This window comes from Lissotriton vulgaris, chromosome 1_2, assembly GCF_964263255.1.
Source record: "Lissotriton vulgaris chromosome 1_2, aLisVul1.2, whole genome shotgun sequence".
In the NCBI taxonomy this organism is placed as follows: domain Eukaryota; kingdom Metazoa; phylum Chordata; class Amphibia; order Caudata; family Salamandridae; genus Lissotriton; species Lissotriton vulgaris.
The window spans coordinates 91229516-91257009 of NC_141686.1; the positions used below are offsets into that span (position 1 = coordinate 91229516).

The window sequence follows — 27494 nt, forward strand, 5'->3', positions numbered from 1 at the left end:
CATGACAGGGCTTTTCTTATGGTCTGCTAACCATGCTAATGACACTCCTGACCTGTATTTATTTGTTTTCTAGTTGTGGCACAGTTATTGCATATCAGAGCACTATAATTGCAATAAATATTGTGAACTTCCCTCATGTCTCTTCTCTATTTATTGTGGACAAGTACAAGTGAGACCTGCTATTGCGATCCCTGAGAGGGTCAAGATTGTTGTGTTCTAGGGCGCCACATCATTTGTCTCTCTGGAAAGATTAGGAGGCACTATATGCTAGTCAGATTCAGGCCCATAGATAAGGATGGGGTATGGTGACTCAGTCCCTGAATGCTGATGTTCTATGATCCCAAGCATAGTTCTGTTTCTGAGCAGAATCTCTGCAACACCCTCTAAGTGTGACCTCTATATTCACCTCCCTTCTTCAGCCAATTACATGGGATGCTTTAAATCCTAGCTGTATAAAGAAGGACCATTGTACCACGTTTGCTGCATTGTGCACACCTGAATGTGAAGGCAGAATGTTAAACATATTTTTCAGATCTACCAGATTCTTTACTCCTTTAATAACTGATCTTGTGAGAAAAAAATGAAAATGAAGTTGGTGCCTCTGTAGTGAAGTGCGATTTAATGCATCGGAGAACCAAAGTGGTTCAGTATTTGAACTATTATTCTCAAGAAAACAGTGGAACATTTAGTGAAACAATTTGGAAAAAATAACGAAAATATTATTGATTTGAGATTGTTCACTCAGCTTACAGTGAAATCCAGGTAGGTATTCAGGACTTTACAAGTGGGAATTCCATATTTTGGGTCATTATAGAAAGCAGACAGTGTTTTGTATTCATGTGGGTGATGTAAACCATACTATAAGATGCATCCCCCCTGATAATTTACACAACAAACAGCCCCTTGTACTCGCTTACGGAAAGATTCACTCCAGAATCCTGGCCAAGGGAAAGGAAGTGCTATTCAGGTTCTGCTTGTGCAAACCCACTAATGACAAGCGAAATTACAAATACAGACTCTTTATACATTCTTCATCGTTTTAATCTTTCAGAGTGGTTGTTCCTTGTCAGTGTGCTTTAGTTGGTAATCACAGCAAGTAATGAAATTTAGATGTGTTTAGACGGGATTGTAAAGTGTGGACTCAGTAGTTGAATTTCATGAGTCAATAATCGTAGGACAAATGGAACCCTTCTCCTACACAGTTGACACAAAGAGGCTAACCTGTTTGCGACCAGCTAAGTGAACAAGAGGGCCAGGCTTTCTCCATACTGTTGAGGACAAGCAGCTGTCTGAAGATCGGTGTATCTTTGGACAACACATCAATGCCAATCCATGACAACCGTGTAGGTTGACACTTTAGCAAGTCAGTGTTGCATGGCTGTTCATGTGTTGCTGTTGCTGCGCACTCAGCCAGTATTTACTTTAACGTTTTGGCAAGTTCTTACCTGTTGTCAAAGTCCCTCAGAGGAATTCATGGGTGGAAAGTATGTTCTTTGGTTGTTAAAATGAGAACTCATTAGTTTAGTTTGTAAGCTCGATGACAGAGGTACTGGGGGTCTAATGTTACATTATTTTACGAAAGGAGAAGCATCCAGTCACCTACTCAGGGGTTTCAAGATTATCATCCGTGCCACGGGCACTTCCCAGTCTTTGCATCATCCTTTCAGATGTACTGGATTACTAGTCTTTCTGGTTCTTTAGAACTATTGCACACCTCTAACTCATGCTAACTTTATACAGGGCACGTCAACATTTTTGGTGGATTCAAGGTCATCCCTAAGTAGCTACATTTCTTGGCATTCCCTTTAGATGGGTCTTACGTAAACATGTAAAATGGCTGCCGCACACACAGGATAAAGGCATTACTTGCGTCCACTGTTCCTGTTCTGTATGGGGGATATTACTGGAAGCTTAGGGTTGCCAAAAGTGGAACGATTAATCATGTTAATGGCTTCTTATAATGTTTGGATGTAGTTGTAAAGGTAGCAAGAATATCTACATGACAATAATAATTTTTAGCAGGATCCATCTCTGCACTATTCGGTAAGTGGATGAAATGCTGCCTTACGTGCTCTCAGAAGTGGTGTTCCTTAACTTCCCCCTCCTACTTTATAGTCTAGGTTTCCAGGACATTGTGACCATCGATTCCCTGAGGGAGGCGTTTCCCCTGCTGGATATGGTTGACCACAACCGCAGGCCGAAGGAGAAGGTACAAACTGCTGACACTTTGAACAAGAGACTGGGTTATTATTTTAGCTTTCTCCGATTTTAACATCCTGGTCACAGAACTCCATGAATCTTTCTCTGTGTCCTCGTTTGGGTGCTACTAAATACAGAATGTTAATGCTCTAGTTGTTCATTGGAACTATGTGCGAGGCCTCCGGAGAACACTGGGAAATTAACTGACCGGCTGCTACTGCTGTTTGAAGTACATGTTTTACTCAGAATGTCAGACTTTATTCTCATATGGCTGAGGAAGATAGTTTGAATTTATAGAATAAGTGCTCTCATTTTAGTTTCTGGGACACTTTATATAACCTCAGTGAGAAAATCATGAGAGAAACCCGTTTTCTCTCAAACATGGTTCATCAAATCCAGCAGAGGATCAGCATTTTTCACATGGTACTGTTACCTTAGAACACACCACAGTTTAATAAATCAATCAATCAGAGAACTTGTAAAGCGCGCTACTTACATGTGAGGGTCTCAGGCGCTGAGGGGAGGGGGGTGCTGCCACTGTTCGAAGAGCCAGGTCTTGAGGAGTCTTCTGAAGGCGAGTAGGTCTTGGGTCTGCCGTATGTGGGTAGGGAGGGTGTTCCAGGTCTTGGCGGCGAGGTAGGAGAAGGATCTGCCGCCGGAGGTCGTACGTTGGATGCGGGGGACAGCGGCGAGGGCGAGACTGGCGGAGCCGAGCTGGCGGGTGGGGGTGTGGAAGCTGAGTCTGCTGTTCAAGTAGGCTGGTCCGGCGTTGTGGAGGGCTTTGTGTGCGTGGGTGAGGAGCTTGAAGGTGATCCTCTTGTCGACGGGGAGCCAATGTAAGTTTCTCAGTTGGGAGGTGATGTGGCTGCGGCGGGGGGCGTTGACGATCAGTCGGGCGGAGGCGTTTTAGATGCGTTGTAGTCGTCGTAGGTGTTTGGCTTGGATTCCTGCGTAGAGTGCGTTGCCGTAGTCCAGTCTGCTGCTGGCATGTGTCACCGTTCTTCTTGTTTCGGTCGGGATCCACTTGTAGATCCTGTGGAGCATGCGGAGGGTGTTGTAGCAGGAGGAGGAGACGGCATTGACCTGTTTAGACATGGAGAGGGAGGAGCTCCTACAGTCAATTAGGTACCACCAGCAGTGATTTATATTGTTACTAAAATCTGGTACAACTCTTTATATGTGCAACTTTTTTGTGAACCTCAAATCCTGCCTTTCACTACAATATATTTTGAATATGGACCATTATCCAGAGTACTGTAATTGGCTGCCACAACATGTTGTCATGAGTTTGGTCACCGTAATCCCTTATATATATGCTTTTTATTCATTTTCAGGACGTGGAGACCATGTCCCTTAACCTTGTAGTGGCTACAACACAATATTATTCAGGTTGTGGGCAGCCTAACATAATTGAATAGTCCACTTTAAAGTGGCTAATCAGAGCATATCCGGACACCTGCAGTCCAGATATACATATTTTTTTAACCCCTTCATGACCATAGCATGCACCACTTTAAACGTGAATGTCTTGAAAACAGCTGAACTGATTTACACCAGTTAGCAAAAAGTATGATTTCTGGGTACACATGTAGCTTTCTGTCAAATTTGGTTTAAATATTTTGAGCCAATTTTTCTGTATTGTTGTCGAAAATCTCTTAATATAATTGCATGGGGGAAGTGCCCCCTTTTTTCTTGGACCTTGTCTGACAGATAACCCTGAAACCTCGTAGTAAAGAGCTGAGGTGAATGACCTTTATTTATTGTGGAAAATGTAATGAAGATTCGTCAAACAGCACCAAAGTTATTAGCAAAACAACAAATAAACTTCCTATGGAAAGCTTGGACTCCTGTGCTACTTTAGGACTGAAAATAATTTAAAAAAAAGGAAAATGTGAGGTGGGGGTCCGTGGCCAGTTGGCCTTTCGATGGGGTTTGCTGCTCGCCGAGGGATTGGCTGCCCATGGGTGTTGGGTGCTGGGCCTTCCTACATTTCAGGCCCGATGGCCAATGCCATGCACAGCCAAAGGTGGTGTGACATGGGTGTTTGGTGCCCTGCATCCAACCCTCTATTGTGCACCATCAACAAGTATGCTCAGTAAGGTAATGTGACCAAAAAATCTAAGAAATTCACTTTAAAAGGCAAAGGTTAAAGTGACGTTACAGTTAGGTATGATAAGAAGATCTTACTTTATATTTAAAAAACTATAGAGTATGTCAGGGCTACATGTGGCAAATGCTTTGGCATTCTTAAACTACTGAGAAGGATGTTTAAATGGATTCTAACAGCTTGGTGTAAAACCATAATCCTGGCCCTCATACCAAGTAGACTAGAGTATGACAATGCCTTATTTGTAGGCATGGCTGATTACCTGTTCACAAGAAAGCAGGTAATCTAAAACACAGCGGCCAAGTTAATCTGTAATTTGACAGGTTTGGTTCTGCTTCTGCAAGCTAATTTCAAATTCTTATGCTATGCTCATAAAGCTTTGCATAACAAGGGTCCAGAGATCCTGCAAGCCAGGGTGGAATCTTATAAAGCCACTTGCAATCTGAAATCTCGCAATCTGGCTCAAGGTAAAACCAAGTAGATTAGAAAAGTCAGATATGACGGACAATTTTTTCCGTATTTGCCTGCGGTTCAGTGGAATTTTGAACCTTTATTTTGAACCTTTGAACATTTTTCTTATTGATAATCCTACCAGGTTTAGAAAGGAATTGAAACCATGTCTTTTTCCAGGCTAATGGACGATACGATGTCTCTTGTTCAGTGTGATATATCACTGGTCAGTTTGGTCAATTAATCAGTGCCATGATATCCCCTGGGTGAAGTGTTGTGCTTTAGAAATAAAATAAAATAAACAAATTAGTCTGCCAGACCACATCTTCAAGCTACTTGCCATATTACCAGTCTTCAGATAATATGCTCACAGAGGGGAGTTTTGGTGAACTACTGGGGAGCCAGATTCAGAACATTACCCAATATCACCATCAGTGAGTGGAACGAAAACCCTATACCTCCAAAGCTATCCCTTAAAAGGTCAATACCCGGGAGTCAGCCAGAAAATTCCAAACCTGCAGAGAGCAGTGGTCAGAAAGGGACTGTTCATTTGAAGTAGAGCAACCACATTCAATAACTGATCATATAACTGATGAACCCATGAAAGAAATAGCAACCAGATACAGAATGCACTCACCGATACAAAAACGAATTAAAAGTAACAAAAGGGGGGGCTAGGCTTGGACAGCCAACATGGCGGACACAATTTAGCAGAGCTCCACACGTCCACACCACAAAAGCTGTTAAATCTGTCATAATCCTGTCCAACATCGGATGAGTTGAGAACTATACTGATGACCCGGTGGGTGAACGCAAAGTAAATCCGCTGACGCGGAGGAGAAGGGGACGACGTATGGCGACTGCGCTGTGTTCCAACATTGTCTGCTGTGTCCCGTAAACCAGGACCGATTGGATGTCGGAGCTTGTCCCACACCCCTGCCTCAGATCCTGCTTGTGGACTGAAGGGATGACGATACCAGATTGTGGCATTAGAGGTAGGGGCATCTGCCACTCTGGGGCTGCCTGGACGGATTCTGGGTTGCGGTTGCGGCCCCGGAGCACTGTGTGCCTGTTGGTGGGGTATGCCCAGTCTTGGGTCCCTTGCTCACTTTGCCACTGGATTCAAGATAGCCTACCTGATGAAGGGTGTTACCCAGAAACCGGTCCCAAGATGCTTGTTTCTGGTTCAGGGTAGACCTGGCTTGGCAGTTCGGGCTGGACTGTTCCCATGAGGCACACAGTCAAGACAGCTGGGTCTGAACTGAGGTGGCGAGGAGAGCTAAAGAATGATGATGTATTCAACCCAGATCTGTGACTGGGGGTGAGTGTCTGAAAAGTTTCAGACCTCTGCCCATCATCTCCTTGTGTTTGCTTTGTTGGTGGGGATGGCCTACCTGACTGCGGGCACTTCCCAGTAGAATCCTCTGGACGGAGAGGCCTTCGGGCTGTGCCTATGTCTCCCTGCATGGTGCGGTGCCCCGTGAATTGAAGATGGTGGGTCGCGGTGAGTACCTTGGCAGGCAGGGGAGCTAGAAAGTGTGACGCCCAATCCTGCACAGCTCAGGCGCAGCCTTGGTGCCTGCAGTGGTTCTGGTTCCGCGGTGCCCACCCCTCATACAGTGATTGGGCTGGAGACACTCCCAACTAGTGATCATGACCGGTCTCTACATGGCAGGGAGACACGCCGCCTGGAATATGGGCTGGGACTGAAGGCCATAGATTGGGACCTGAGATGACGTGGGGGCAGACTGCAACGCCAAAAGCAGAGATCCTCTCCGTGGCTGGACGCCAGATACCTGGCATGCGAATACAGCATTATATCGTGGATTGGGGTGAGTCATCTACAGAGGACCCCAGCAGCAGAGCGATACCTGGGAAGCTGACGACGTTTGGGGGCGCATTGTGGGGGTCCGGAAAGTCTGGTCCCATTAGAGGACCTTCTTGGCTGGCCGTCAGGGGCTGCGCTAGGTCCGGTGCGGCCTGCGGCCCAGGACGCGCCAGAATCCATAAGGCCCAGCCTGCAGCGCAATCCCTAAGCGACATTGCAGCGCCGTTAGCGTGTTTCAACAGTCGAAGATATGTAACTACCTTACAGAAAAAATTAACAAACTCACAGTGGTGACCCAGGAGCTGGCATCTAGAGTGGATATGCAGAGGGCCGCGAGAGGCGCAATCATTTCATTGGCTTCTCTGCTGCAAGGGCACATCCATGACTCACTTCCTCACCCAATAGCTAACGGGTCTCCTGACAGGCTGTATCGGGAGTCGGGGTTTGAGACTTTATCAGGGTTTTATGTTAGTATCGCCTTAGTTGTTGCATGTGGGCAGAAGTCAAGTCTTATTTCCACTATGTCAATCCTAATGCTCACACATACAGAACGTAGATGACCACATAGTCACGCGCTCCCCGTTCGGGGACTTGACCATAGTATCATGGAATGTAAGGGGACTGTTCAATAAAGAGGGGTGCTATTCTCCACCAAGCTAAGCGATATGAGGCCGACATACTTTTCCTGCAAGAGACCCACCTATTGGGTACCAAGGCTTCCTGTCTAGCCAGGTTCGGATATCACACAATATATCATGTAGGGTTTACCAGGGGATCACGAGGGGCTGCCATTCTTATACACCACGGTATCCCTTTTGTACATACCCAGCACTGGCTAGATCCCGGAGGACGTTATTTCTTTTTCTCTGGCACACTTCACGGGGAACCTTGGTAGCATATATGCCCCAACTCCACTGGGCACTACTTTTGTAGAAAAGTTATCTCGATTATGGGGGAACTCCTTGACGGCTTGACACTCCTAGGGGGGGACTGGTATGACACTATGTCATCCATAGACAGAAGGCAGGAGCAAGGGTGGGAACCCCAAACAGAAAGATCCAAATTACACCTCCTAGCCACTACTTTGGGATGGTCGGATATATGGCGCGAGTATCACCCCTCTGAACTGATCTTCACATATATGTCCACTGTCCATGAATCTTTGTCCCGGTTGGATTATATATTTACACCACATAGCTACATTCACTGGATCGCCTATATATCTTATCTCCGTAGAGGACTGTCGGATCATTCTCCGGTCCTATGTAAGCTCCGCACGCACTCCCATAAACTTCCCTGTAGATGGCGAATGTCCCCCTGAGATTTGCGGGACGCGGAGTATCAGGAGATGCTATCCAGAGCAGTCTCGGATTGTCTTGAATCCAACGCCGCCTCAGCCCCTTTTAAATGTGTCCTATGGTAAGCCTTAAAACCCACCATTTGCAGGATCGATATTAGTTTCTGCACCAATGCAAAACATAAGCAATCGGCGCAATTGACAGAATTGGAGAACTGTCAGAAGGCTCTGGATGCGCAGTGTATCATAGATTCAAGCCCGCCTCTAAATTGCAACTTACTCCAGACGCAACAGCACATACAGCGCCATCTTATCAGGGAGGAGAAGGAAATCTGTTTGGCATTGCAGCACCAAATTTATCAATGCGGGGACAAATCGAGTAAAATGCTCCATAGGCTATGCCAAATGGAGTAGTCCCCCACAAGTGTTCCGGTGCTTCGTGGCGTCTGGGGCCCTGCGCTCGTCCCCAGAGGAAGTAGCTGAAGAGTTTGCACACTATTTCTCTCTCCTTTATGCACGCCAAGAGCAGCTATCAGAGGCCTCAATAGCCGAATTTTTAAGAGATATTCCCCCTCATAGGCTCCCGGATCATGTGCAAGACCAACTAGATACTCCCATAACAACGGACGAAAATAGTACTGCACTGGCTGCCATGCGCCCGGGTCGGGCTCCCGGACTCAATGCATTTCCGGACTCAATGGATTTCCAGTGGCGTTCCTTGGAACATGCATGTACACTTTGGGTCCACACCTGCTAGCAGCAATACATGAATCTCTTGACCAATGCAAGCTGCCTCACGACTGGCGACATGCAGAGATTGTCCTTTTCTTGAAGCCGGGTCGCCCACCGGAAGATCCCTCGTCGTACCGTCCCATCTCTCTTATTAATTTTGAGCCCAAACTCCAGGGCAAAATCCTCGACGATCGCCTCCAAGCCTGTGTGCAGGACCTGATCCACCTGGATCAGGCCGGCTTCATGCCACACCGCTCTGCGCGTAATAACATTAGACGGGTGCATAATGCCATGGCAAGAGCACCGGACCTAGGACGCCCCACTGCTATTCTCTTAGCTGACATCGATAAGGCTTTTGACTCCCTTAGCTGGTTGTATCTCTTTCAACTCCTAGACATCATCAACTAGGGCACGCGCTTTCTGGACCTACATACGCTTGCTCTATAGGGGTTTAACTGCTTCTCTTAGGATAGCAGGGCATCGTTCAGCCCCTTTCCCTGTCTGCCGTGGAACTAGACAGGGACGCCCCCTGTCTCCATTATTGTTTGCTCTGGCCATAGAACTCTGGCGGCATGGGTACGTAGTGACCCGGTGCTTAGAGGCTTTGAGTGGTCCTCGTCCCGATCATACGCGGATGATGTCCTCCTTTATATGACAGATCTGTGGTTCTCGGACATCGTATCCTGCAGATTCTTCAAGTGTTCGGCCAGGCCACTGGGCTCAATATTAACCCTTCCAAGTCAGTGCTATTCCCGGTTTGCGGGAACCAGGAACGGTAAACATGGGCCATACAGTTATCCCGCACAACCACAGGATTTAAGTATCTGGGCATTTTCATGTCGCTCTACCCAAAGATCTCCTGGGCACATATCAATCCACTCATTACTAGCCTTAAATGGCAATCTGGTCTTCCCTTCCCCTTTTGGCATTTGTAATGGACTATGATTGGTGGGAGGCCCCACAGGGTGGTCACAGACTGGGTTTTCTTTTCTTTTGTGGGCCATGTGATGGTACCTCATACTCATGGTACCTTATTCATTGGACCCCTGTTTCATCCCCCTTTTCTCCAGAATTAATCACGCGCTGACTTGACACTGCGCCTCTTCTCCCCTACATTAACCCTTGACCCTGTCTTGCCTGGACTTCTTGATCTACTCTATGCTATATTCAGGTAACTGTTCACCCCCTGAACCTGATCCCTTATCCTTTTTCGGGCTATTTTCCTCCACTTACCCCGCCTTTCTCCCTTCCTCTTAACAGCACTTTAGAAAAACTGCCCATAGTCCTGATGATGGCCTGGAATCAATCAGGCTGAAACACCGTGGACCCCCCAGCATAGACCTTTGGCATTGCTGTGGTCAATGTATTCATTGTTAAAAAACTACACTGTACATAACTTTTTTGTTTCTTTGCCCACTTTGTTCCCTTAATAGTTCTTTCGCCGTTCATGCTGTTCTTCACCCTTGTGCCACTGCGCTGTTCACTATCACTAGCATGCCCAGTGCTGACTTGAGTGTTATGGTCACGTGTACTTTGATTTGTACTGTAGTGCTGTAATAACTACTTACCAAATTCCATTGTGGTCTCCCTTTCTTCCCCCTCTCTATGCACGCAGTTGGTGTTGGCTGCCTGTGAGGGGTTGGGGGGGGGGGGGGTTGTTGCAGAGCCTGGCCAGGCACTATGGCCAATACCCCACCTAGCACGTCCTTGGCTGGGAGTTGCCTCTATAACTTTGTGCTAAAAAATATAGTAGAAATTCACTGACAAAACCAGCTGTAAAAAAAATATCTGGTTCTGTTTAAAAAAATAATTCGAAATTCGGTGAAAGAAACAAAGGGTAAAGTTACGTTATAGTTAAGTGAATAGGTCAGTGACAACATTAACGCTTTGAACAAAAAAAACGAAAAAATTCACCAGTTAATTTTGCAGAGCTAACTATAACTTGTGACCCACCATGTACTACTGACCTCACCTATTACATCACTCATTACATGTTCTATGACACTTATGACATCACTGATAACATTGTCCAAAGAGTGTGTTAGTTGATTTTATAGTTTACATAGTGGCGGGTAACTCCCATATTTCTTTTCTACATAATTATTTACAGCCTGTGTCCAACTAATGGGTTTAAGTGTCCACAAAACGCATGAGCTCCTAATGCATCATAGGTGTGTAGAGGTATTAAACTCATTCTAAATCTTTGTATTGAAGAATAACTATGTGCAGGGGAAAATTGATGTCTTGTGTTCAGCATGTTCCACACAAGTTGTTTGGCTCTGCAGAAACAGTGTCGAACAGGGCAAAGATTCTACGTACTACATCCTAAGTATTGTAAGCAGCCATGAATTATTAGGCAGAATTGTCTCAGCATGACATTTTCTACATAACATAGAAGACTGTGTTTAGCACGTTTAGACCTTGGTTATTTTAAGTGAATAGTCTCTCTTTGGACAAGTTTTGCATAGAATGTACACTGCTCTTAGTAGATACATTTTAAAGCTCTGTAATGTTTTTTCATGGGAGTTGTACTGTCTGCAAGCAGTGAGGTACAGTGTAAACCCTCTCCATTTAGTAAACACTGTTTACAGTACCCATGTTTTCACTTATATCCACTTAATTTCTCATTGTAGGTCCAGTAACTGTGAGGGGTTTGATACAGGCAAAGACTGTCCCTAGTAGGGCATTGTTAGAAATTGAGTTACTGGTTGTAAGGGGTGTAAGCCCTGTCAAACAGCAACCACCTGTGCTCACCTCCTGGTAGGTTGGCACAGAGAAGCCAGTCTTAGGTTAGAGGCAATATATGAAGTATTTGTGCATCACTTCAAACAGTAAAAACACCACTCAAAAAGATCCCACACCAGCTTAGAAAATAAAGTTTAAATTAATAAATGAAACAAGGCCAAAATTATAAAATTGCAATCAGTAGAACCGAAGTCATAAGTTTTTTAAATGAATAAACTGTTAAATAGACCCTTGAATCAGAAAGCTGCAACGACACCAATCTGGTTGCGCTGGGTCTGTTAAAATTCAAAAGTTCAGGCCAACCACAATGGAGCACAGGTCAGATACAGTCCCAGATTAGTACAGCTGAAGTTTTACCTTCTCAAGATTTATGTTGAGTCCAGTCAGAGTTGGAGAGGGTCACGGGGAGCAAGGAGAGCGTCGCTGGCAGTGGTCGGTATGACACGAAGAGAAGGCCGGGTGTTGCAGATTGGCGGGCTGGAGCTTCCCATTGGTGGTCCTCAGTGGGACATCGATACTTGCTGTGCAAAGAACCGGACGGCCGCAGAGTCACGCTGAATTTCAGTGCAAGGAGTGCATTTCGGGTACAACCGGCCCCTTTTGCTGTTATGAAGATGCAGCAATGCTTGATTTAAAGAATGCTGAGCCACAACAAGGGCAGGGAGGCTGCCTGGCCTCCCTCCCCAAGCCTTATCAGGCTCCATGGACCCAAACCCCTGGGGCCAAAGCTAATTAAGAAGGGGAGGTCCATGAGCTTTATAAGACTTATAATACCACCCCCTGGGACCGAGTATTTAATAAAGGGAGGGGTTGTGCAGCCAAATAATTAATAAAGGCAGGTGTGCCATGTGGCCCACCTCATATTACATTTAAATTCGGGCCCTAGGACTTGAAATCCCTCAAGGAGGGGGACAGTGTGAACCCCCTCCAAAGCCTTTTTAGGTCCCAGGGACCCCATATCCCGTGGCCTAGTCATTTTTAAAGGAAGAGGGGCCACATGACTCCCCTCCCTGAGCCTAATTAGGCCCCAAGGACCCGAACCCCCAGTGCTGAAGTGTATATAAAATGTGTATTTATATACACACACACATATATATATATATATCTGTATATATATTTTAATATTATATATACGCTAAATGTAACTGTGAGTTAGTCACAAGGATCTATGTTGGATATTGGTCAAAACCTAATGAATAAATATAAAGGTCACCCTCTTGTATGTCAGAAACATTGAATGATTCAGCACTAGGTAAGGCTATTCTAGATTGTTCAGTCACAGGAGTCATAAGGTGGATGAGCTGTTGTTAGTGTGAGTGAGCACTTTCATGTGGTGTGGTGAAGGACTTTGTAAACGTTCATCCACTTAAGGACATGGGCCGGCTTTCTACTACTCTTTTCCTGACCTATTTGTAACAAACGTGTACATTTTTTGTATTGATCCCATCCCATTGTAGAGACAACTCTCTCAGAATTGTATTATAATCATATGTCTTCTTAAGAAGGATATATGAATATTACATCATGATGAAGGTGCCACATACCTAAAAGGAACATAGAAAATAGGCTTTGACATATTTTTAACCCACTGTACCTTTCACCGTAACATTGTGAAGGGTTGAATTCGGCTTTTGTTTTGCATGTGATCAGATTGATGGGGTAGCCAACGTAAGGATTGTGGTTGAATGAATATGAGATATTGGAGTTAAGAAGAGTAGATTGAATTGGAATATTCTTTCTCAGAGTTTAATACTTTTTTTATAAAGGGCGCATCACAATTACAGATGAACAGCATGTTTGAAAGACGGTTCTTAAGTCATCAACAATTGGGATTGAATTGGAATATATGTGGGTCTAGTGCATTAGGAAAGTTGTATTCATGTTGGTATATTCAGCATTTTTAAGTTTCAGATTTTTTTAAAGAATGGTCTCCTTGTGTCTTAGATGGGTATGGACTATAAAACATGTTTGGGATGTGAGCTTTTCCATAAATTCCACATTGACTAGGTAAGGAGGGGGTTGCATGTGACTGGACAGTATCAAGTTTCCCAAAAAGTGAGACAAGTGATTTCATTGAATAGAATAAGGTATACAGCTAACCCTCTTGTTGATTGGGGCTCCCCTTTTGGTGTATTTGTTTCTCCAATCCAGTGGCACCCAACTCACCAACCCCGGGAAGCCAGAAGACCGAGTCTGCCCTCTGTAGTAATGAGGTCCGTGGTCGAGGTGTAGATTCAAGTAGATTTATTAAGTTGTAATCACAAGTTGTGTAGATCCTGTAGAGTAGCCCACCAGGAGCAGCATCATTGCTGTTCTGCCCACTTTCAACTGTCAACACTCACACCAGGCACCCAAACATTCCATTCATGTCCATCACACCAACATTCCACACACAACACTCACACTGGCTGAGCAGCTAGGAACCAGGTAACATAGGAATAGTATTAACACAACAGCAAGATACTACACCCTCCATGTAACCAGAACATGTGATCCGTGAGCCAAGAAAAAGTTCTCAGCTAGTGTCTCACTGGAATTTATATAGGATAAAAGGAATATATATCACAAGGTGGATCCATTCAATCTACAGCACTGTATGCTTCTAAAAGACAGTAAAGTGAAAGGAACACTGAGACCTATGAGTCCCAGTCATCACTCCTAGAGACCACAAATCTTCAAAATCGGTTCCCTTCTTGGCAATGCTCAACCCAACTTACCAATCTGATTTTTGCGTGTGTGTCCAAAGGTTTGATTTCTCTATAGCACCCACCAGCATAGCAAGAACACAAAACCTAAGGTACTGAGAGATAGAAGAGGGACTTAATTTGAGGCAGCGTGACACTTAAATCAGGAGAAAGAGACAAAAGGGATTTCCAGTTGAGCCATGGTCTAAAAAGGTATCCTGTTTTCGAGACATGGCTGACCCTCATATGGCTATTTGTCCTAACAATGGTTACAAAGTGAACTCTGTTTGGTATTCCTGATTGCTAATGTATGTCTCGCTAGAAGGAGCATGCTTTCAATAAGTACCTTTTATTGGAAGCACTTGGGCCGAGACAGATTGTATAACAGTAAACAAGATCTTTTGTTGATGAACAGATAACGTGAGCCATGACAGGAGCAGTGATGTATTCCTCTATGTTTCTCATCAGCCTCCTTTGACCGTGGACTTCTCCCCCATTGAAGGTAAGTGTGAGAAAAGGTTTGATACACTTAATCAGCAACTGATAATTAACACACTGTATCTATTAATGCCTTCAATGTTCATTATGCATATGTTTGGTGTTGTTACCTCATTCCATTTGTTCACATGCTTCACAAATCAAACTGAAGTTTGCTCAGAGATTGGAATTATGACTTGCGTGATAAATACCACCTCCTCGCATTTTTCTCCCGATAAGTTCCAACAGGTAAAACCTGCTGAAAGTTAGTAGGAGAAAAGGCCAAGACAAAAAGGCAAAGCAAGTGGAATTCGGTGTGTTAAATATGATACTGCATGTTATGCCTCATTTGCAAGTTCAGAACGTGGAATAAGAGGTATTGCCATGTCCTCTAAGTATTTCACAATACTGTAATGGTATTGGTATTTAGCTATGTAATAAATACCCTACCTTATTCCCTACAACATGTAATCAGGGCCATAGTAGAGTTGAAGAGTTCAACTGAGTTAAGGCCAGTGGGATCAAGAAAGGAAATGAACGGCCCAGTCTTTGAATAGTCCCTCTCTTATTGGTGAAATCCCACCATAGCTAACTTGGCAAGCCTGTGAAGTGAGGAACATGCCAAAACCAGTGGATGCAGTTGGAGTTGTTGGTTTTCACCACCAACAATGCACTACTTTGTTTTATAAATTTTGAAATTATAAGATTCAGGCTTATGTATAATTATAAGATTCAGGCTTATGTTAGCCTCCATTTTGGCCTTCTCACATACACGTCTGAATATTTAAACATGTGACAGATCCACATTGACCACAAGATTGAAAACCAACACATTCCTGCATTCTTTTTTGTTGACTACTGCTATTTCTCCACTTTGACATACTAACTAGCGCATGCATTGGATTGTATCTCTGGTGTCCTCTCACTTTAATCCGTTACAACAAATAAAATAATCCTCAAGATTAAAATCACAGCACTTAAAACGCCTCTCCTTCAGACCACTGCATTTGAGAAGTCAATCAGTGGATGAAGAGAAACCCCCTGAAAACTCACCTCATCAAAAACCCAGATCCTAACATGTGGGATGTGGGCACATTTCTACAGTGTTACTGTCTGCACCAAATGACTTTACGTTGGATCTGCTTATAATCTATTTTAAAAAGAAGAGGGAATTCAGGATGTGGCAGCACACAATTATTACACATCCACAATAACATCAATCCTGACATAAAAGCTCTTAACTGTTTACTCTGAGTCAGATACTCCTCCTCCTCCTTTATCGCACTTTGCTTTGTTCACTGGGCCATCCACAGCTCCGAACTACCATTCATTCATGAGAACCTTTAGCAATGCGGGAAAAATAAGTCTCTTCATTCAATATTGGCACCACTCCTCTCCATCCCCCCCTACAAGAATAGGCCAATTGACAGTATGTCTTTCTTTAACGCTCTGTAACTCACTGCAAGCAAAGATATTGAACATCAGGATCCACTGATACTCAGTAAGGAGGTATACAACTGTATCACTTATCCCTCTTTGCTTCACTCCATTATTAAATGCAGCTACAACACTATAGGAGTACCTCAGGTGTCATTACCCGCAACACCAACATTCTTTCCAGATAGGGCACTATATAAGTCCACATAGTAGCAACAAAGCACAATCTCATCCAAGAGTTGCGCCGGGCCCTTCTCAGGATTAAACCTTTCCAGCTCACGCATCTCCCTGACTTCGGCGACCGCTTACGCAATCTGGACTGTGCATCATCGCAGTCCTATTCAACTGTACGTCATCACAGCAGTACGTAAGGTCAACAACATCAACTTGTGTGACCCCCATTTTGGAAGGGTGGCATACTGGCAACAGCGAGTGGAAACAGCTTTTGAAACTGACGTGAATCTACATATGTACTGTGGTGAAATTATGCCATGATGAATTTTAACTGAACGTAGGGAACTGAACGGAAGGTGAGGTCTGGGAATAGAACAGATTGCACATTGTATGTACTTTGGCTTATTAAAAACATTATTACGCGTTATAATAAACAGTGACTCACATGGCTCAACAAAATGTTTCTATTAGCCTTCCTTATGCCTTTTGGGCTTCTGAGTAAGAGCCATCCATTAAGTGGGTTGAATGGAAGGACTATTTTGTGAATTATATAGAAGCCATTGATGAAACTAGGGATATGTCTGCTGAACAGAAGAAATGCATTCTTTCGCATTCACTGGGTCCACATGGGTTAAAGACTTACAACCGAATGCCTAAGGCTACAGTAATTGGTGATACAAATGTTTTTGATGTTGCAATAAGGGACCTTGATACATATTTTGCGGCAAAGGTTTTTATAGGCATAACCAGATTTAAGTTCTTTCAAAGGAAACGGGGAAAGAATGAATCTGCTGATGACTTTGTTGCAGACCTTAAAAAGCTTGCCATTGACTGTAAATTCGGAGCATTACATGATGATTTAAATTAGAGACCAAGTGGGCATGCACACTGGTAATTCAGCCATTCAAGAATGGTTATCGATTAGCGGAAATTTGCTTCTGGATGATGTTTTAGCAATTGTAAGGAAAGCTAAGATGTCTGGTAGGTGTGCAAGTGCTCTGAAGCAGGATGACGAGGAGCATGATATTGTTTTTTTTATTTCAAATAATTTTTATTGAATTATAATAAACACAAATACAAAGGAAATATACATGATACAGAATATAATAATAAAGTAAGATAAGGAAAGGATAATAAGGAAAGAATAATAAACTTAAGAAAATAACAATAACAATAAATCCAAATCAATCAGTACATACATGTTAAGGTGCTCAAGTGCCTACCAAGTGCAGCCAAAGTCCACACCTAGATCACGGAATGTGGAAACAGCAGTGAACATTTATATATACACCACGAGGAACCACTAAAGGAAATAGTATGTTGTCGTACACAAGAATAGCCAATATTGACAGCCTACTCAATAATATGAACTGAGATACATACAGCTGTTACCACAGCAGGCGGCATTCACGGAGGATCAAATGAGAATGATGAAGCGTCCAGGGATTTCCAGAGTTTACGGTGAGTCTTACGCAATGGAGAAGCGTGGAGTGCAGGGTTGTCCACTCCTCGGAGAAAGGATAGCCATTCCTGCCATACTCTAAAGGATACATCTTTGGCACTCTTCCAATTGCATAGTACAACTTTACAGGCTAAAGTGAGCATCAGGTCCATCAAGTGTCGGTCGTTTACATTTTCTAGTGTTGGGTCTAGGACGCCTAATATAATGTATGAGAATTCCCTGGGAGGATTGATGTTGAAAATGTGACCTATACATTTATAAACTTTTTCCCAGTATCGTTGTAAAGTAGGGCAGGTAAAGAGCATATGGGAGAGATTTCCAACTGCAGAGTTACAGTTCCAGCATGTCGGGCTTTCACTTAGGTGGAGTTTAAATATTTTTTCCGGAGTCCAGTACGACCTATTGAGTAACATATATTTAGTCTGTGATAGTATTGGGGATATTTTATTCAAAAAAGATGTGCTGTATATTTTGTCCCAGTCATATGAGATGTTAGTGGAGTTGGGTTCAGATTCCCACTTGACCTCGCATTTTTGATGCATCTTACGGGGGTTGGGTAATAATAGGATTTTATATATTCTAGAGACGGCGTGTCCTGATTTCGAAATTAGTGATATCTGAGATACTAAAGTCGGTTCGTAGGGTTTCATAGAACGAGCTGAGAGGAGAGATTTCAATTTTAGGAAGTCATAAAAATCCATTGAGGTTAAATTGTGTCGGTCCTGAAGGGTAGAGAAAGGTAACAGGAGGGCCCCTGTAAAGAGGTCTTTTACGCGGTTTATTCCTTTTTGAGACCAGTGATCCTAGTGGAGCATTCTACTTTCAATCCTCAAAGAGGGTTTTCGCCATAGAGAGGTCACGTTAGACTTATTAACTTTTAGTTTATATAACCTCAGTGATATAGCTTTAGTGATCTAACCTCAGGAGGGATCTTCTAGTAATAAGGAGGATGCATTGTGAGTGAGGTAGGTAGGAAAGGTCCATGATGAGGAGGGTAGATAAAGGCATATTATTGATGAGCGACTTTTCTATATCAAGCCAGACTGGAGTATAGTCCGGATGTGCGGACAATCAGTTGGCTCCTTGCTTGCGGAGAAACGCTGTTTGATAGTTCCTAAAGTTTGGGAGACCCAGACCACCTTTTTCTTTAGATAATTAGATGCATTGATATTCTGGGTTTCTTACCTTGCCGGAGGAACGTGTTGAAGAGCTTATAGGTTCTGGTCAGGAAATCATTAGAGAAAGTCATTGGCTACATGCTAGCTAGATAATTAACCAAAGGAATCACCATCATTTTCAATGTCTCGGCCCAACCCCACCATGAAAGATGTTTAGGGAACCACCCCTCCAGTAGCGTGGATATTTTCTTATAAAGTGAGGTTTCATTAGTGTGAAGGGTAGTGATCAGGTCTTTGTCAAAGTCTAGGCCCAGATATTTGAAACATTTAGTTTCCGTGAGAGACCGGAGTTTTCCATAATCTCTTTGCCACCTTGGTTGTTTAGAAGTTTTACTTCAGTCTTATCTTTCTTTAGTTTGTACCCAGACACTCTGGAGAAGCTTTCTATTGAGGACATGAGATCAGGGATAGCCTTTTCAGCATTTTCAGAGACCACTAAAACGTCGTTAGCGTATGCAGTACTTTTGACCGTGTAATCGTTAAATTGGACCCCTGTGATCTGGTCATTGTTTCTAATGTGAAATAAGAAGGGTTCGATGGCAAGTAAAAATAGTGAGGGGGAAAGGGGGCAGCCCTGTCTTGTTCCCTTTTCTAATTTGAAGGAGGACGAGATCGAGCCTCCTGCTCGTACTCTAGTTAAGGGACTGAAATAGAGAGACATTACCATATGCGTAAATTTTTCCCCCAGATTGAATTTATTCAGTGTTGCTTCTAGGTACGTCCAGCCAACTTTGTCGAATGCCTTTTCGGCATCTAGCGTGATACCCACTGTAGGTGAGCTGGTGAATTTAGCCTTCCCCAATACATGGGCCAAGATCCTAGTATTATCACTTGATAACCTATTCTTTAAGAAACCAACATGAGAGAAGTGAATAAGTTTAGGCAAGATTTTTTGGGGACGGTTGGCAAGAATCATTGCGTAAAGCTTACAGTCTAAGTTGATGAGGGATATCGGTCTGTAATTTTTGGGGAGTGTCGGATCCTTCCCTTCTTTTGGTAACACTGCTATGATGGCTTCAGAAAGTGCTCCAGTGACTGTGCCTGCATTACTGAATTTGTGGAACAGGTGTAAGAGTGGAGGAACTAGAAGTGATGGAAAACATTAATAACATTTGGCACTAAACCCATCGGGTCCTGGGGCCTTCCCTCGCTTGAGCGATTTAATCGATTTCTCAATATCTGAGGCGGTAATTGGGCTATTAAGTTCTAACTGTTCTGATTCTGTAAGTGCCAGAACTTCACATTCATTTAAGTAATCTTGGACTTTAGTGTTGTCTACGTCTTTGTTTTTGGTATATAATATACTATAGAAGTCTTTGAAAATGTCAGCAATTTTGTCTGGGTCAGACTCAGTTGAGCCTTTATGGTCTGTTATATTATTAATCGTCTTCTTCTGTACTTTAAACTTTAAGTACGCAGCTAGACTTTTATCCGCCTTATTCAATTCACAGAGCCTAGATTTCCTTTGCCTGTTAATCCATATCCCAGCTCTGTCACTGAGTATCTTATTATATTCATATTTCTTATTCACCAATTCATTCAAGAATCTCTAGATGCTATGTGTTTGCTCTCTGGAATAGAAATCTCTCTCTCTCTAAGTCGTCAAGGGTCTTGTTGTAATCCCTATTCATGGCTGATCTGATTTTAACAATCCCACCCCAAATAGTGCTTTTCAAAGCCTCCCATCGAGTGAGATCCTACGTGTCATCTCCTTTATTGATCAGAAGGTAATTCTGTATTGTGTTTTCAATGGATTTCCTGTGATGGTCTTTCCTAAAGGGACTGCTGTTTGGTCCCAAAGGGACTGCTGTTTGGTCGGTTTTATGTTCGATATAGATAGGGAGATACATGAGTGATCTGATACTACTCTTGGTTCTATAGACGTCTCAACGATTCTGGCAGTGGCATTACTGGTGATAAACAGGTAATCAATGTGTGAGGTGGAGTTGTGTGGTGATGAGTAAAATGTATATTCCCTGCCTGTGGGATTTTGTAATCTCCAGGAATCCAGGAGGTTGAAACGGGAACAGAGCTTTGTAGGAGTTGTTACTGCGGAAAGCACACCTTGAGTCCCTGTATAAGGCTGAGTCCAAGGGCAGATTAAAATCGCCAGCTAGTATATGCAGAACCGAGTCTGGAATAGTTTAGATCTGTTTAGATAGGTCATTCCAGAAGTCTAAGTCGTCTATGTTAGGTGCGTAAACATTGGTGATGAAGAATTCTGTGTTGTCTTTAATCAATTTAGTCATGACCCATCTCCCTTTAGTGTCGGCTGTGTGTGCTCCTATTTCAATGTTTGATTTTTTCACTATTAGAGTCAGGACACCGTTTTTCTTACCTATCGCTTCAGAACCAAAACTTCATTGTAGAACCTATTTTTAAGTGTGTTAAATTGCTTGGAATCAATCTTTATCTCTTGTAACAAGACAACGTCCCCTTTTTGTTTCTGGAGATAGTTAAGAATCTTTTTCTATTTAACCGGATGGTTAAGACCTTTAACCTTAAGCCAAAGCATTTTGAGGTTATTAAGCATGGTAATCCCCAAAGGGGCCTTGGTTTGCAACATCATAAGTATATTGTCCATATGATCCGTATGAACCTAATACGGCTATTGTTTTTGTAGCCTTGAAACCTTTGCCCCCTGTGTGTTAACATTGTGCGCGAGCTATATGGATCAAAAGAGATACACAACAATGGAGTCCCAATCTTACAATCAGAAAAGTCATAAATTGAGGCTCCATGTCAATCTTCGAACCAAAACAGGCGTACGAGTTGCATCTGATATATATTGACAGTTGACTCACACAAGGGAAGTGCCGATTTAGCATTGTAAGTCAATATAAATGAGCAGCGAAACTTCTCATCAATCTTGCAGCATGCCACATAACCTGAAAATGACATATACAAAATGAACCCCCACATATGCTCAAAACAGGCAAAATATGTAAGGCAGTGGGCCACATTGCGGAAAGATTGCGTGCTGGTGCACCCTTCCGAATTATCATACAGAGCTGCAATTAAAAATTGGGAACTGGCACTTGAGCATAAAAAACAATAACACACAGAGAAAAGCAAACAAAATGCACTAGAAATAAGAAAAAATCTCAAACCCACTTCCCAACCCACCCTCCCCCTAGTCCTTCCCACCCCACCCTGAAAGTACCCAGTAGACATGGTGACAAGGGGAAAATAGCTCCCCTCCCATGGCAATTAACAAAGTCATGCTAGTCAAATGAGACCATTACCTATTCCGAAAACAGCGAACTCTAACTACCTAACCAGAGCTAAATTAAGTATATGACAGACATTGACTTGTATGAGCGGTACAGGAGACCCTTATTGTGTATTTACTATCACGCTGACTTCTAAGGCTACCCCTTCCAAGTATTAAAATGAACAATAACAGGGTTCATGGCAAGGGAACATTGCCAAGGTTTTAGCTTAAAACCAGTAAGTTAGAAACTAACTAGAGACTAGAAATTAACCGGAGACAAGGAATGAGCTAGAGACTAGCTAATAATATCTGGTCGCTAGTCACTAAAGAATCCCTGAAGAGTGGAAAGTTAGTGTTCACTATTGTCCCTTTAGCAGATTGAACAAGTGTAGTGAGATCTAGATAAAGCACGGAAAACAAATAACTTGAGTAGGAACATTTGTGGATAAAGATCCTAGTCAAACCTCAACCAAGTTGCCTCATACAATTGTGATAGTGCTGCAACTGAACAGCATTATGAACGCATTACAAAGCAATAGACCATAAAACACGTAGACCATCAAACACGCAGTAAATTAATTTTGTAGTAAATTAATTTAGAGAGATACTCAGGTGCCTGCATTGGAGGATCCTGGCATTGTCATGTCCATTGAGAGTTCATGTGGGCCATCGAGGAATTTTTTCAGTTGAAGGGGGGTCCGTAAAAACTTGGGGAACCCTTTGGATGACCACACGGAATCTCGCTGGGCCTGCGAAGCCGAACTCTTAGTTCAAGGAGCTTAGTCTGGGTCGAAGAGCAAGAAAACATTTTCTAATGCCCACCGCCTCTTTACTGTAGTCCTGGGAGATAAAGATTTTGTTGGTTTTCCATAGAATATAATTGTTCTTACGCATGAATACAAGGATTTGTTCAACATATTGGTAGCGGAGAGGCTTGCATACAATTTGTCTTGGGTCTATTTGGCTTGGTGCAATTCTTGATGGGACCCTGTGGGCCCGGTCGAATTCAAGCGGATTGCTGAAGGACAGATTAGTTGCTTGTGTGAACCCGGATTCCAGAAAAGAGATGCATGAACCAGAGGAATCCTCTGATCCCTCGGTATTCCGAAAATACGCAGGTTCCCTCTTCGATTTCTATCTTCAAGCTCAGACATTCTCCTTGTCAGAGACTCCGTCGTGGTTACCAGATTTCTGAGGGATTTGCAAACTTTTGCCTCTGTGTCTTCCAGATGGCTTATTCTGTTCTCTGTTTCGGATAACCTGGCGTTGGTATCTCTGATGTCCTGCCTGATCGCAGAGATTTTTTCTTTCGTTGATTTTGCCAAATCGTGGACCTCTGCTAATTTGTTCAGTATTGTGCCCATTGTTACGTTAATGTCTCTTTTACCTTTAGTGGGTGAGTCAGGATTCGGTGGATTGGCCTTAAGTCTCTTGAGGTTTTTTGCTTCTTTTTCACTCATGTTTTACAGGCGGTAATCAACAAGCTGGGTTTGCAAGCAGTAGGTCTTAGGAAGAATCTGTTTGCCGCTAGGCCTGAAGATAGTGGCGTGCAGGGCAGAAATTGCGCAGTTAGACCTTAAGCTAAGTAGCCTGAAGATAGTGGCTTACAGGGAAGATATTGCGCAGTTAGACCCTAGCGCTAGTTGACTGGCCGAGTGATGATAAGTGGTGGGTCCGGGTTGTTTAATCTTTCCACACAGGTGGCCATCTTAGAGTCGGGCAAAGCTAAGGTTAGAGACAGGCATCTTTAGATGGCAGCCATTTTAAAGTCAGGCAACATGAGTATAGATGGTAAGGTAAAGTACTTCTCAAACATCAATATCTGCACACTAGTGCTAGGGCCTCAGCTTAGCTGACTCATATATGTCAGTTACTTGACAATTGAAGGGCACCAGAGGTCTGCATAGAGCAGCTTGCAGCTGATTTGTAGTTTGCTACCTGTGCAATCCCAACTGTCGCAACAATGGGCTAATTATTGATATAGTTGTTCACATGTTGCCATCCAATGACAACGTTTAAAAGTGGCCCTAAAAGTAACGATCTTGCTGCTGTTTAAAACTGGGTCATATGCAACTTGACACTCAAGTTGCTGCACAGCATGCCAAATTACAGCTACAGGGAAGCATTGCAGCAACAAATGCACATTAGATTAACCACAAAGCGCCTGGATGCGATGTGATCGCTGAGATAGCTGCTTCACATCAGTATTCAAAGGGAGAATGCCTGAAATCAAATGCTGAATGGGTCCTCTATGAAGCTCCGAATGCGCCCGCCATTTTGGGTGCGAGCGAGCGCAACATACCATCAAGTAGAGTAGATTAGAAAAGATGATCCGAGGATCAACAGCGGACCGCAGATCCGATGTACAATTTCGCCGCTCTTATTTCCGATCTCTTTTCCGCCTCACCGCATCAGCTTGCAGCTCCAGCGGACTCGCCAGCTTTCGTCATTCCCTCGATCGGGCTCCGGCATGGGCGGGGAAGATTGGAGCCCAGGCCGAGTTGTTCTCCGTCTGGCAAAGTCGCAGAGGAATTTCTTTCAAAAAAGAGCCGAAGACGGACCCCGCATTCCGACGTCAATTCCTGAAGAAAGGAGCATCACTACATCAAAAACGTGCACATAAAAGTGAAAGAAAGCAGAGCCACGGGAGGAGGTGAGAGCTCACCTCGCCATCTTCGCCGACGTCCAGACCACGCCCCCCCAGCCCCCCCCGGAGCATGATATTGTTAACAAATTATGGGATCGCTTGCAGGATAAGAATTTCCGCAAGTGGAATACAGATAAGTCTGGTTGAGCGGGCATCGGCATGGGTAGGGGTGATTGGAGCCCAGGCCGAGTTGTTCTCCGTCTGGCACTGTCGCAGAGGAATTTCTTTCAAAAAAGAGCCGAAGACGGACCCTGCATTCCGAAGTCAATTCCTGAAGAAAGGAGTATCGCTACATCAAAAACGTGCACATAAAAGTGAAAGAAAGCAGAGCCACGGGAGGAGGTGAGAGCTCACGCTGCCATCTTCGACTACGTCCAAACCACGCCCCCCCGGAGCATGATATTGTTAACAAATTATGGGATTGCCTGCAGGATAAGAATGTCCGCAAGTGGAATACAGATAAGTCTGGTGGAAAGGAGAGTAACATGTGTTTCCGCTGTGACAGCAAGGTGCATTGGCATTTAGTAGAAATTACCTTCCATTGAAGCAAAAATTTTGCAATTGTGGACTGCAAGGTCATTATGTCAGAGTTTACAGGAAGAAGAATAACCATGTGAAGGGTGTATATGAGGATACCAGGAACTCAGATTAATGTGACTCTAGAAGTGAAATCAAAAAGTCTTTTAATGTCATGAGTTTAGGCAGTAAACTAGTTCTGAACATTAATGCTAATTTAGTTAAAACTAAACCAGAATGTAACATGACAATTGGTGGTGTCTTAAAGAAAATGTATAAGGATTCTGATTCACCATACACAATTGTGAATGAGAATTTATGGAAAGATACATTTGTTAACAAAATTGGCCTAAAACTTTTAGAACCAGATCTACAGCCTGAAATGAAATTAACTGGATTTGTAAAGTGCACAAAGACCCATAGACGTCTAGGTGCTGTAGTATTGCAAAGCCACGTTGGGATCTTATAGAGTACTTCAGAAGCCCTCGTCTGCGCACTGATATCAGTTTCATTTTTTCTAATTCTTCAACATTTTTTGAAGCTCTCCATAGTTCTGGGAAATCTTGTAACATTTTTCGAGAAAATAGCAACGTTGTTGCCGGGGAAGAAGGTCGCCTCTGAGGAAGTCTGGATTTAAGCGTGGCAGGGAATGTGAGGGTCAAGTGTCAATGACAGACCCTGACGACGACTGTCTTTAGTGCTTATGTTTGGACCACAATGTCAATGCCTGTTCTTGCCAGATGATTAATCCCAAGGGGAGGCAAAGCTTTATGTAGCCAAGGCGAGAAGAGAGGACGTCGGAGGTCTCGTCCTCGGTCGGACTCATGGTCTCCCCACTCTTCGAAGTCGTCCAAAAGAAAGCATAAGAAGAAGTGGTGCCATTGTTCCCAACGTCGCTCTTCGAGGGATGATTCGCTGGAGTCGATGTCTTCGTGTCTGAAGACTCAAGAAGATTGAGGTGAAGTGTCTCCGACTCCATTGCCAGAGGTCGTTCCGGCGTCTCCCTCTAGTTCAAGGCCCTTGAATTCACCTGGACGTCCTGACTCAGAGTGAGTACCGAATCGTGTTCTACCACCGCCACAGCCTATGCCTCATAGACAGGAGCAGTAGTATCCTGCATTTCCGACTCGAGGGTCTCACCCCTTGAGTTTTGTGAATGCGATGTCTATCATTTTCAGTAGGGTTGTAGCTCCATCTGAGGCGCCTGCAGGCCCCATGGGTTCCTTAGGAGGTTTTCTGGATCATTATCAGCAGGCACTGTTCCTTCCATTTATGCCATAGCCCAGGTTTCCTGGCATCCTCCAGCAGCGAGAGGCAAACGGAGGCAAACGGGGGACTGGCTTCCCGCCAGGCCGGGTTTCGTCCCAGGCATTCGACCGAGTCAGTCGTGGTCTCTGTCTTGGACAAACTCAGAAAGGGTATGGACGAAAACAAACACCAGGCACTGGTCCTCCTTGATCTTTCCGCCGCCTTTGACACGGTGGACCACACCATCCTACTCACCCGTGTCAAGGCGGCCGGTATCGGGGGATCAGCTCTGATCTGGCTCTCCTCCTTTCTGAGAGAACGCACTCAGGCGGTCCGGTTAGGCGACTTCACGGCCACTCCCCTCCCTGTCACCTGCGGTGTTCCCCAGGGATCCTCCCTCTCCCCCTTACTTTTCAACCTTTATATCTTTCCTCTCATCTTTGCACTACAGCAGCTGGAGGTCACCGTCTATAACTACGCGGATGACCTCCAGCTCATCTTTGATCTGTCCCCTTCTCCTCTCTCGGTCTCCAATTTCCAGTCAACCATGACATTCATCAGTGACTGGATGAACCACAACCACCTTAAGCTGAACCCGGATAAAACCGAGCTGGTTCTCACCGGTGGTTCATACAGTCCCTGGAACTCTCTCTTCTGGCCCCCTTCTCTTGGCTCTGCACCGACCCCCTCCACCACGGTCAAAACACTTGGTGTCAAAATAAACAGCCAACTCACTCTCCACTCACAAATCAGCTCTGTGGTGTCCTCCTGTTTCCTTTCTCTCCGCATTATCCGCACAGTCTCCCGCTTCTTTTCCCCCCAGGCACTTAAGATCATTATGGCCGCACTCGTGATATCAAAATTGGACTACGCAAACGCTCTTTACCACGGTATCCCCGCTTACAGTTTGCGTAGACTCCAGACCGTCCAGAATCAAGCAGCCCGGCTTGTGTACGGTCTCCCTCGCTATCACCACTCCACCCCCCTTCTTAGAGAGCTTCACTGGCTCCCCATAAAGGAACGGGCCCTATTCAAGATCGGGTGCATGGTCTTCCAGGCCCGCCAGGGCTCCGCCCCGGCCTTCATCTCCTCACTAATC

At 44.1% G+C, this 27494-nt stretch overlaps 1 protein-coding gene across 1 annotated transcript in view; it reads left to right on the top strand.

The window, feature by feature from the left end:
• Nucleotides 1-27494, top strand: part of HDHD5 (haloacid dehalogenase like hydrolase domain containing 5) — a 147032-nt gene that overhangs the window by 43549 nt on the left and 75989 nt on the right. Inside the window, exons 4-5 of the mRNA XM_086952882.1 lie at nucleotides 2116-2209; nucleotides 14511-14544. Coding sequence (XP_086809008.1) covers nucleotides 2116-2209; nucleotides 14511-14544 — 128 coding nt within the window. The remainder of the gene's footprint in view (nucleotides 1-2115; nucleotides 2210-14510; nucleotides 14545-27494) is intronic.